The 11139-nt window shown below is 28.4% G+C and overlaps 1 protein-coding gene across 4 annotated transcripts; it reads right to left on the bottom strand.

Moving 5' to 3' along the window:
- Window positions 1-5196: 5196 nt before the first annotated feature.
- LOC112802418 (transcription factor KUA1) lies at window positions 5197-10356 on the bottom strand. 4 transcript variants are annotated; one of them, XM_072197632.1, is made up of 5 exons: window positions 9605-10230; window positions 9317-9351; window positions 7403-7447; window positions 6400-6608; window positions 5197-6011 (listed from the first exon to the last, which is right to left on the bottom strand). In XM_072197632.1, exons 3-5 carry the CDS (start codon window positions 7413-7415, stop codon window positions 5484-5486), a joined length of 750 nt encoding a protein of 249 aa, XP_072053733.1. In that variant the 5' UTR covers window positions 7416-7447; window positions 9317-9351; window positions 9605-10230; the 3' UTR covers window positions 5197-5483. The 4 variants fall into 4 exon arrangements, with proteins under 4 accessions (XP_072053733.1, XP_025701428.1, XP_072053735.1 ...); XM_025845643.3 differs by lacking the exon at window positions 9317-9351 and having other exon boundaries at window positions 9605-10270; XM_072197634.1 differs by lacking the exon at window positions 9605-10230 and having other exon boundaries at window positions 8227-9351.
- Between the last annotated feature and the right edge of the window lie 783 nt (window positions 10357-11139).

Raw genomic sequence — 11139 nt, 5'->3', positions numbered from 1 at the left:
TTTCGTTTTAAATATCAAACTGTAAGAATAATTAATAAAAAAAATAGGAGAGTATAAAAATTGTGTATTTAGAAAAAATCATTCATAATTCATTATACATCTTCTTATCAATAACTTTTCGAGTTTTGAAAAACTGTCAGATTTATTGACCATAAAAATAATTATATAACCGCTTCAATATTATTCAATTAAAAATTATGTGTAACAAAATCAAAATATAAATTTAAAAATATTATTTACAAATTTAATATTTATAAACGTTATTAAGTTTAATTATTTATTTTTAATAGTATTTAATTTGAGACCGAGATAAAAATTTATATTCAAAAGACTCTTTATCTTCGTGCATAATTCCAATTGTTAAAAAATATTTTATTTTTTTAAAATTTATATTTAATTTTTAGATTTTTTTAATCTCATTATTTTTTTAAAATTTTTAATTTATATTTTTATTATATCCCCTTACTATATTAAACACTATTCTTTCTCTTACTATCTTTCTCTAAACACATACTTGTCATTGTCTCATCACCATTATTATATTTTCTTATTTTCCTTTCTCATTTTTTCCTTCTCCTTCCACCTTCTCTTCACCCGACCGTAATTAATTATTACCAAGTATTATTATCGCAACTTTTAATCTTGTCTATCACTTCGATTTATAACCATCTATTATATTAACTTTTATGAGTTGTTGAAATTTCGCTAAAAGAAGTAAGAAATAAAGCATTTAAAATTTTTATCCAAATTATCAAATTAACTTTTAGAACGTATAAAATTTATAAATTTAAATTAAATAAGATATTAAACAAATTTAGTATGTTGTTATTATAGGTAACAAAATCAAAATAAAAATTTAAAAGCATTATTTACAAATTAACTATTTATAAACGTTATTAAGTTTAGTTATTTATTTTTAATAGTATTTAATTTGAAGTTGAGATAAAAATTTATATTTAAAACACTATTTATCTTCATGCATATTTCTAATTGATAAAAAATATTTTAATTTTCTTTTTAATTTTATATTTAATTTTTTTAAATTATCTTTAATTTTGTTATTTTTCAAAATTATTACTTTATATTTTTATTATATCCTTTTACTATATCAAACACTTTTTTTTCTTATTATTATTCTTTATACACATACTTGTTATGGTCTCATCGCCATTATTATATTACCTTGTTCTCCTTTCTCATTTTTTTTTCTTCTCCTTCCACCTTCTCTTCACCCGACCGTAATTAATTATCACCAAGTATTATTATTGCAACTTTCAATCTTGTCTATCACTTTGATTTATAACTATCTATCCTGTTAACTTTTATGAGTTGTTGAAGTTTTGTTAAAAGAAGTAAGACATAAAGCATTTAAATTTTTTTTTCAAATTATCAAAATTTGATGTCAATAATTCTAAAAAACAATATCAAAATATATTACTTTTAACTAAAATAATAAAAAAATAATAATTGTAAGTTTTTAAACTAATAATTATAAATTTAAGTCGCAATTTAATATAGTACATTGGGACAAAAAGGCAACCATTGCTATTCATATTTGACTGCTATTATCTAAGTTTTACATTTATTTTATTGTGCACATTAATTTAAGTGTACTTTATTATTTTATTTTACATGTTTTGAAATAATGCCATTGTATTATAAGGATGAGATTAACTTTCATAATCTAATGCGAATCTTTTTATTATTTTGTTTGTTATTTGAATACTATCTATTTAAAATAGTTACTTAAAGTGAAACACTATATAAAGAGAGATAAAAAAACTTTTAGATTTATCGTTCTGGTTTGCTTCTTATTAATCCTCACTTAATATACTCAAATTTAATGGCTTTGATGGTGGTGAATTTTTGTAATTAGTTAAAAAAATTTAACTTTTTCTTTCTCTCTCTCCGATCTTGAACAAACTCAATTTTATTATTAAATAATTTTTTAAGTTCAGACTTCAGAATATTTTTAACTTTTTGTATAAAGGTTAGACTTAATAAATTACCAAAATTCAAACCTATTCTCTTAAACTACTTCTTGATCGTATAATTAGAATCGTTTAAACGGAAGATTATTAGACCCTTAAAGTTTTTAAAGTAAAAGAAAAATACAATAAAATAAATTAATTAAAAAATCTATTAAAATAAAATGGTTTACAAAATAGAATATATATATATATATATATATATATATATATATATATATAAAATAATAAATTAAAACTTACATTACATGACTCATGAGTTAGACAAATAAAGAGAAGAAAATAATTATAAAGGTTGAAATAATAAAAAATGTATAACATAATTTTTATTTTGTCACATTTAAATGTTATTATACGTAAATCTAATAATTAATAAAAAATAATATTATCTAATGTAAAATAGATTAAAAATAAAAAAGAGATTAACAAAATCAATTAACAAAATTCTAAAAAATTAATTAACAAAGTTTTTATATTGCTACATTTGTTGTGTTATATGTCGAACTAATAATTAATAAAAATAATATTATCCAATGTAGAATAGAATACAAATAAAAAAAAGAAGTTAACAAAATATGTGTGAGAAATTTTCATTCTACTGATAGGTGTAGGCTTTTTTTTTATCTTTTATATGTTAATTATGTGACAAATAAATAATATAAAATTAACTAATTTTTTTGCAATACAATTTAGGAAATTAATAAATGTCAACCATAGTACTCTATATAATTAAATATTAAATCCAGTACTCTACATAATTAATAGCTTAGATAGTTTACGAAATTAACATATTAATGTTTTTAACGAATGTTTGATGGGTGCAAATTTTCTTGCGTCCTATATATATGCCAATCAAATAACTTAGCCAATATGTAAAATAAATAATATTGTGGTAGACAAAATTAATAATTTAATTTATTTTCAAAATAAATATTTATGTATTCAAATTTTGAACATAATACTCTACATAATCAATATTTAAAAAAATAAAAAAATATTATTACAAAATAATTTAAAAAAAATAAGTTAACAAAATATTTATAGAACTCTTTCATTCAATTACTGATAGGTAAGGACATATAAAAAACATAAAACACATATCAAATAAAAAGAAACTGTTTTCTTTCTGCATCAAATTGATAAGACAAAAAAAATATTTCTTTCTACATTATAATTGATAAAAAAAAAGACATAGTAGTATTTTAATATGTCAAAATTTGAGAATAAATTAAAAAGACAGATGAATGATTGAAAATATAGATTAGATAAGTAAACTAAAGAAAAGAAAAGATATAAGTGGATGTTATATGTGAAAATAGTAACCGCTGTAAGACTAAATGAAATTAACAACCGCAGTTGATGAAGGCAATGAAAGAAGACGAAGGCGAGAGTGTTGAAGAAAGGAGAATAATAGAATAGCAAGAAAAATACAGAAAAGTAAAAACTAAACTACTGAAAGGATAACGTACTCAAAACAAAAGGATATAAATTAAAATTAATATAAGATTAAACAAAATATGAACATGATAAAAAATGAAGACAATGACAGAACAAACGATATAAACTAAAACTAACATAGAATTAAACAAAGCATGAAGATATTGATAGAACAAACGATATAAACTAAAACTAACATAGAATTAAACAAAGCATGAAGATGATAAAGAATGTGAAGATATTGATATTCATACCAGTCCATTTTCTTTTTATTTATTAGTAATTTACAGACTGTCTTACATTTTTTAAAACTGTCATTTTAGTGGAAAGTTATTGGATTTTTCAAAATAAATTTTATGTCTATTTTGTCATTATAATTTAGTTTCCAAAATAGTTTATTGTAGGATTAATATAGTCCAAAAAATTGGACACCAAAATCATAGTCAATTCTTTGTATTGGCTCTATATATTGTTGTTAGACGTATATAATATATATATATATATATATATATATATAATATATATATATATATATATTATATAGAAAAAATAATAAATTAAAACTTACACGGCTCATGAAATAGAAAAATAAAGAGAAGAAAATAATCATAAAGGTTGAAACAATAAAAAAATGTATACCATAGTTCTTATCTTGCCACATTTAAATGTTATATGTCAATCTAATAATTAATAAAAAATAATATATTATCTAATGTAAAATAGATTAAAAATAAAAAAGAAATTAATAAAATCAATTAACAAAATTTTTATTTTAGGTCGTCAAATTATTTGAAAAATCAATTAACAAAGTTTTTATATTGCTACATTTATTGTGTTATCTGTCAAACTAATAATTAATAAAAAATAATATTGTGGTAGACAAAATTAATAATTTAATTTAGTTTTAAAGTAAATATTTATGTATTCAAATTTCGAACATAATACTCTACATAATCAATATTTTAGAAAATTAAAAAAAAATTATTACAAAGCATTTAAAAATAATTAACAAAATATTTATGAAATTTTTCATTCAATTATTAATAGTCAAAGACATATAAAAATATAAAAACAGATATCAAATAAAAAGAAACTGTTTTCTTTCTGCATCAAATTGATAAGACAAAAAAAATTATTTTTTTACATTAAATTGATAAAAATAAAAGGAGATACAGTACTATTTTCATACGTCAAAAGTTGGGAATAAATTAAAAAAAGCAGAGAAATAACTGAAAATATAGATTAGATAAGTAAACTAAAGAGAAGAGATATAAGTAAATGTTATGCGTAAAAGTAGTAACTCAATGAAATTTGCAACTGCAATGGATGAATGTAATGGAAGAGGATGGAGGCGAGAGTGTTGAAGAAAGGAGAAGAACAGAACAGTAAGAAAAATATAGAAAGTAAAATCCAAACTGCAGTGGATGGAGGCAATGGAAGATGCGTTGTTATATTTATAGAAGTAACAAAATTGTTTTCATTTTAGTGGGAAGTTAATAGAAGTAACAAAACTGTTTTTATTTTAGTGGGAAGTTATTAGATTTTTTAAAATAAATTTTATGTCTATTTTGTCCTTATAATTTGTTTTATTAAATAGTTTATTGTAGGGTTAATATAGTCCAAAAAAATTGGACACCAAAGTCATGGTCAACTCTCTGTATTGGCTTTATATATTGTTATAGATATCTACTTACCCTCAACTGTATTTAAGACAATGTGTACTCGTGTTAGTGTATTATTCATCCAACAAAATCCGGAAAACAAAAACTACTTCAGGGTAGAGAAATAGATTGTCACACTGCATAATCAACTTTACATAATAACATTGAAAATACAAATAACTGGACATATTTTAAAGAGTTTTGATTTAGACCTAAGTAATTTCCTAGACACTATTCCCTACCAGCAAAGGAAATAAACTAGGTTAATTCCCATCATGGGGGCAAAGAAACAATTATTAAGGTTATACATATCCCAACAACCACATACATGAGAAGACAAGAACCACATTTCATGAGCCATGAATACAATGCCCTCCTTGCAACACAAACAAACATCTCAAACTGCATGGATGGCACTCTCATTCATATTCGAACTGCCACATGTTGGGGTTGCATGAAACGCCGACTGCCGAGATGGCCCTTCTTCTTGAAGCTTCAGGGACAGAGAGGACGGGCCTGAGTCTGCAATAGTCTCTCCCAAGCTCAGTTTTGACATGCCAACGAGTTCGTCAACGTTGATTGGTGCTTTGGAATGCACTGCAGTTGGCTTCAGTACCTCGTGTGTCTCCTCCTTCACAGTATTAGGCTCTGGACTGTACCCTGACCAATAGGGCAGAGGAAATGGGAAGAAAGGAGAATAGTATGCAGGATATAGCACCGGATAAGATGACTGCTGTTGTGGTGGTTGAGAGTTTTCAGGCTTTAATGGCGCAGAATCTCCATCATTGGAGTTGGTGGAATCCATGGATTCACACTCTTCGTCGAGGGTGGGAACCGCAGGCAAGGTGTTATTGCCTTCTGTTTCAGCCTGTAACTGGTTAGCTGACAAGAAGTCTTGCTGTACCATTGGAGTATCATCAGCTGCCTGCAAAATCAAGATTAAAATATATAAATAAATATAAGAAATAAAGAAAATCTTAAAAGTTTAAGAGAAAAGAGCAAATTGAATCTGAGATATTAGAGTAGTCTTAACAAGATTATTTTAATGCACATTGAATCGGCCAAGATTCGTAATTGTCAAACCAGAAGCAGAAGAACAACGGAAATGGATAATTTTCACAAATCACAAATGACTACCAAGTCATGATAGAAGCTAGAACAGAAAACACTATATCTTTAAAGAAATAAAAACAATTGGGTAATTTTATCAATGAACATGAGTAGATTATGTGGCATAAATGTTCATCTGATGCAAAATAAAATAAAAAAAAAGAATTATTTCATGGATAGTAATTGCAGACAAGAGTACAAACTTCATCTGCAACAATGTCAAACAAGCTGGAGCGTCTTTTCCGTCTAGACACATTGCTTTGCCTGATGAAATACTTTTGAGCGTGACTGGCCACTTGAGTAGGGGTCCTTGATATAACATAGTTCCTTGCAATTCCACGCCAATCACCTTTGCCCAACTTTTGTAATCCAAGTAAAAACATTCTATGTTCCTCCTCAGTCCATGGAACCCCTACATATTAAAAATTATAATTAAACTATGAGAAAATGCTGCATGAATGTGTTTGCTTGTCTTCATTTAGGATACGGTAGCATTGTTGGAGTTATGTGCAATGTAAAAATGAAATTAATTTAGAACAAATCAAAACAAAACACCCATTAAATCATGGCTAAAACAGGCATCTCAGCTAATGCTTGAACACCATTGTGAGTATGAAATAAACGAGAGATATTATCATTTTTGTGTAGTATGACAAACATTCTAACATTTCACCATAGAAATTAACCAAGACCCAAGGGTACACTAATTTTACTCATCTACAATAGGTCTATTGGGGACCAGCCTGGCCATTTTTGGTAAAACATAATACCAGCCTGGCTTAAAGCAAAGCCTGATAAATGTTTACATCACATTGAGGCCTTTGAATCACAGTTGTTAATAATGGCACTACAGCAACCTCAGCGCAGAGCAGCTGAAATATGCATTTCAGCATGGCAAGTATGGCAACTACTACTTCATCCAGATTGGAAAAAAAAAAGAAGAAAACTCATGTTTCCCATCCCCCTGGTGTTATTCCTCTCATTTTTTTTTTGCCACGTGATTATGGCATTGTTTACTAGAATGATAAGAAAACAACCTATGTATTGTTCTTGAAAATATGCCATGAATTGATTGCTTGGTATCTATACCAAACAAGCAAGGACCGAGATAATACATCCACATAGAGGTTTTCCACTTCTCTTTCTCTTATTCTATCCAAGATATACATGTTTAACCAGAAGCCTTCCAGGGTTAGAATGACCCACCTCTAACAGTCATTCAGCCCCTCTTCTCATTTCTCCTTTGATCTCCTGTTCAAGGTTGTCAAACTGTTAGGAACCCACATTATTAGAGTGCATCAAGAAAGGGAAAATGGGGAAATATATTGATAGTTCGGGAGAAATGCATGTAACCAACTTCGCTGAGTTGGCACTGGAAGTGAGGAGGTTAGAATTGTATAGGGTGAGGGATGGATGTTGTCTGGAGTAGCATCTCAGGAAGTTGGAAAATAGACCCAGACTAAAAGAGGGCCAGGTCTTTCAAGAACTTGGCATTGCCAATAAAACACTTGGGGGAGAGTGAAAACCACACTGATCTGTTGCAATCCAGGTTCATCACGGTTTCGTTTCCATTAATTGCATATTACACAAACTAAAAGAGTTTGAGCAAATTTTTTAAGAACTTAAGATTGATCAATCTTAAACAATAAACTCAACATTTAGACCCATAAAAGATTTAACATTTCAAAAATATTTTATAGTTTGAGAAAATATATACAACATTAGCTTGACTCATTAAATATTGTATAACATCAACACAAATCCACATATCCAAATAGCACATTTTGAGGGTCAAAACAATTGCAGATTTAGGCTCTAACCTCAGAAGTCACTAGACAAATTGAATCTATCGATTTTGAGACAATTTACTTTAAGTTGTAGGAGCTTGACAAAATAGAGTATGTAAACAAGTTAAGTCATTTTTGTTTTCCTGTAAGAAGATCATAAATTCATTAAAAATTAAGAGTTGACTCAAAAATAACAACAATGCTCCTATCTTTCACCAAAAGCACTTGTCTTTGGAAACCCACCATAGAGATTCTAGCTACACCTTCATCTTCTCTTTTCCACCCGTTGCTGTTGCAGGGTTTGGGTCAAGCTCCTCTGATCTATCTCTTGTTTTACTTTTTCATCCCTACACGCTAGAACCTAAATACGTAAAAGCTAACAACTCCATATTCAAGGATAGGTTCAGAAAATGGAACTGAAAAACAAAAACCTACACCAAGTGTAGCCTTGATCTAACAAGGTGTCAGTGTAAAACGAATGAATGGACTAACAAATTGGATGCAACCCATAGACCTTCCATTATTAAAGCCAGACCCGAAACCCAGACATCTGCTGCTAGATTTTATACGGAGCCAATAATCACAAGATCCTATTTGAAATAGGTAGTGAAATGTTAATAATGACTTGTAACTTGCAAGTGCGCTTAGAACACTCTCTTCTTGATATATAGAAGTGTGTGCCAAATCCACAGAGTTGGCATTAAACCCTTGTTAAAGTCAACATAATAATCTCTCTACTAGATGGCGTCCGTAGACTGTAGTTTTGTCATAAACAACAAACTGCTCAAAAACTACAGCAGAAGTTTCTGTATAACTGAAATACATGCATTCCACTTACAAAGAAATAAAAAGAAATCCACTAGATAAGTAACTCAACTTGTGTCACCCAAAAGATGAGCTAAACATCGGACGAACTATCACAAACTTGCAATTAGATTCCTAATCGATTATAACCCTCTGTCAGCTAGATCAGCTCTTAATGTTTTACACAAAAAAAAAGAGAAGGGGGGGGGGGGGCATGGATTTCATAAACCTACCATATTCATTGGCCAACATTCAATACGGTTGGGATTCCAGAACTATGCAGCACAAGCATTCCAATAATTCATTCATAAAAAGTACAGTCTCCAACAAACTCAGCCTCCAGATTTTTTATTTATTGAATCTTGCTAAGACACTTATAAAGTGCTTAATGGAGAATGTTTTCAATAGAAAGATAAATAGTTGAAATTTTCAACGCATTTATGACAGTACATTTATACATTTATTAACGGAAAAAAAATTAAAAATTTCTAATAGTGGTAACATTAGCAAGTGTTAGCAAAACCCTTACTTGCTATTGACGTGATCTTTCTTATCTAGTTGATCCTACAGTAACACAATCAAACAAATAAATAAAAAAGAACAATTGTACCCTAATTTGTAAATTGTAAATACAGAGTAATAATCATGCGAACAAAGATCACATAATTAATCCAAGCTACTTAGTTTATAATCTTATCTAACATAATCAACACCAAAATCACTCTTCAATCGAAGTCCAAAAATTTCGCATGCAATTAACTTAAGTATACACAAAATAAAAAAAAAAGAATTTTTTAACAAGGTGAAGAATTCAAACCCTTCTTTCTTTCACGGGAGCTAGAAGAGGAGCCAGGAACGAAGTCCTCGGAAGCATAACCGTCAGCGGTAGCCGCGTTATCGTGGTTATCCCCGGGCGAACCGGGGTTATTGGACCCAGAAGCGTGGATAGGTCCTGAACCGGACCCGGAACCGGCGTAGTGGGTAAGATTGCCCATGCTAGCGCTCTTCCGGATCGAGCCATCGGTCAATCGGACCCCAAAAAGCTTGACGCCGCGGTTCGGGCAGGTCCTCGAGTTATGCCCATTGTGGCTGCAATGGGAGCATCGTCGCGTCATGGCGGAAAACCGGGAACCGGATCAAACGGTGGATAACGGAGACCCAAGAAAATGAAGGAACGATAGAAAGAAGCCGAAGGGGGAGCTGGTTGGTCCTACCTAGGGATCCGAATCACAGGATCCGAGACATGAAACGGTTATTTTGGAGAGTTTGATGTTAGTGATGAGTGAATAGATAGAGAAATGGATAGACACATAGGTGTGTGTGTGTTTTTTGTTTTTTGGGTTTTTTAAGGTTTTTGAGTTGTGTGTTGTGTGCGGCGTCTTCTTCTTTCTTCTCCCTTGGCTTTGGCAGATGGCCAGATGGGAGAGAGAGAAAAAGAGAGATGGCTATCTACGGAACACTATCCATATATCTTGTCGCGGATAAAAAAATGAGGGATGATACTGTGCTTCGCGATTGTTTTGGAGAGTGGTGTGCACGATGACGAGGACTGTTGATTTGGTTGGTGGTAGTCCCTTATCCTCTCGCAAAAAGTTTTAGAAACGAAAATATTTAATTTTGATATACTTAGTTACTTACAATTTTATTATGATGTTATATTATATAATTAGATGTATATATAAAATTATTTTATATTATATCAAAACCAAGTTAAGAAAATTAATAAAATGAAAGAGAAATGAGAATTTAATTATTTTTAGAAATTTATTTTTTATTTTATCAATTTCTTTATTTTAGACTAATATATCAACAGATATATTAGTAATTTATATGTATAAAAATAATAAAAATTAAATTTGTTGAGGTGAGAAATGATTTATTTTTTAATAAAAAGTTTTAGAAATTAATCTTGAAAATAATATTTTTTTATAAATTGTATACAACAAAGGACATTTTAGAAAAAAAATTAGGAAGTAATCGTTCTTGTATTCTCCTTATATATAAAATAAAAAATGAGTTAGTTGAGATGATAAATAATTTATAATTTAATAAAACATCTTGAATTTAAATCTTAAAAATAATATGTTTTTTATAAATTGTATAAAACAAAAAAATAGTTAAAGAAAATTAGACACTAATATTTTTTATATTTCTATTATATACCTAGTATAAATGAGCCTAAACTAGTATGTCATTAACATTAAAATAAACTTCTCTATTATGCAAACTAAAAAGTATAAAGATTAATATATCAATTTTTTTATTGATCAATGATCAATTTTATTTTTAGTCAAATCTAATTAAATTAGTGTAATAATTAGTTGGTCTAAATAAAAATCACTTACACAAATA

The sequence above is a fragment of the Arachis hypogaea genome, chromosome 1 (genome assembly GCF_003086295.3).
Source record: "Arachis hypogaea cultivar Tifrunner chromosome 1, arahy.Tifrunner.gnm2.J5K5, whole genome shotgun sequence".
Lineage (NCBI taxonomy): Eukaryota > Viridiplantae > Streptophyta > Magnoliopsida > Fabales > Fabaceae > Arachis > Arachis hypogaea.
This window is presented reverse-complemented; position numbering and strand designations above follow the sequence as displayed.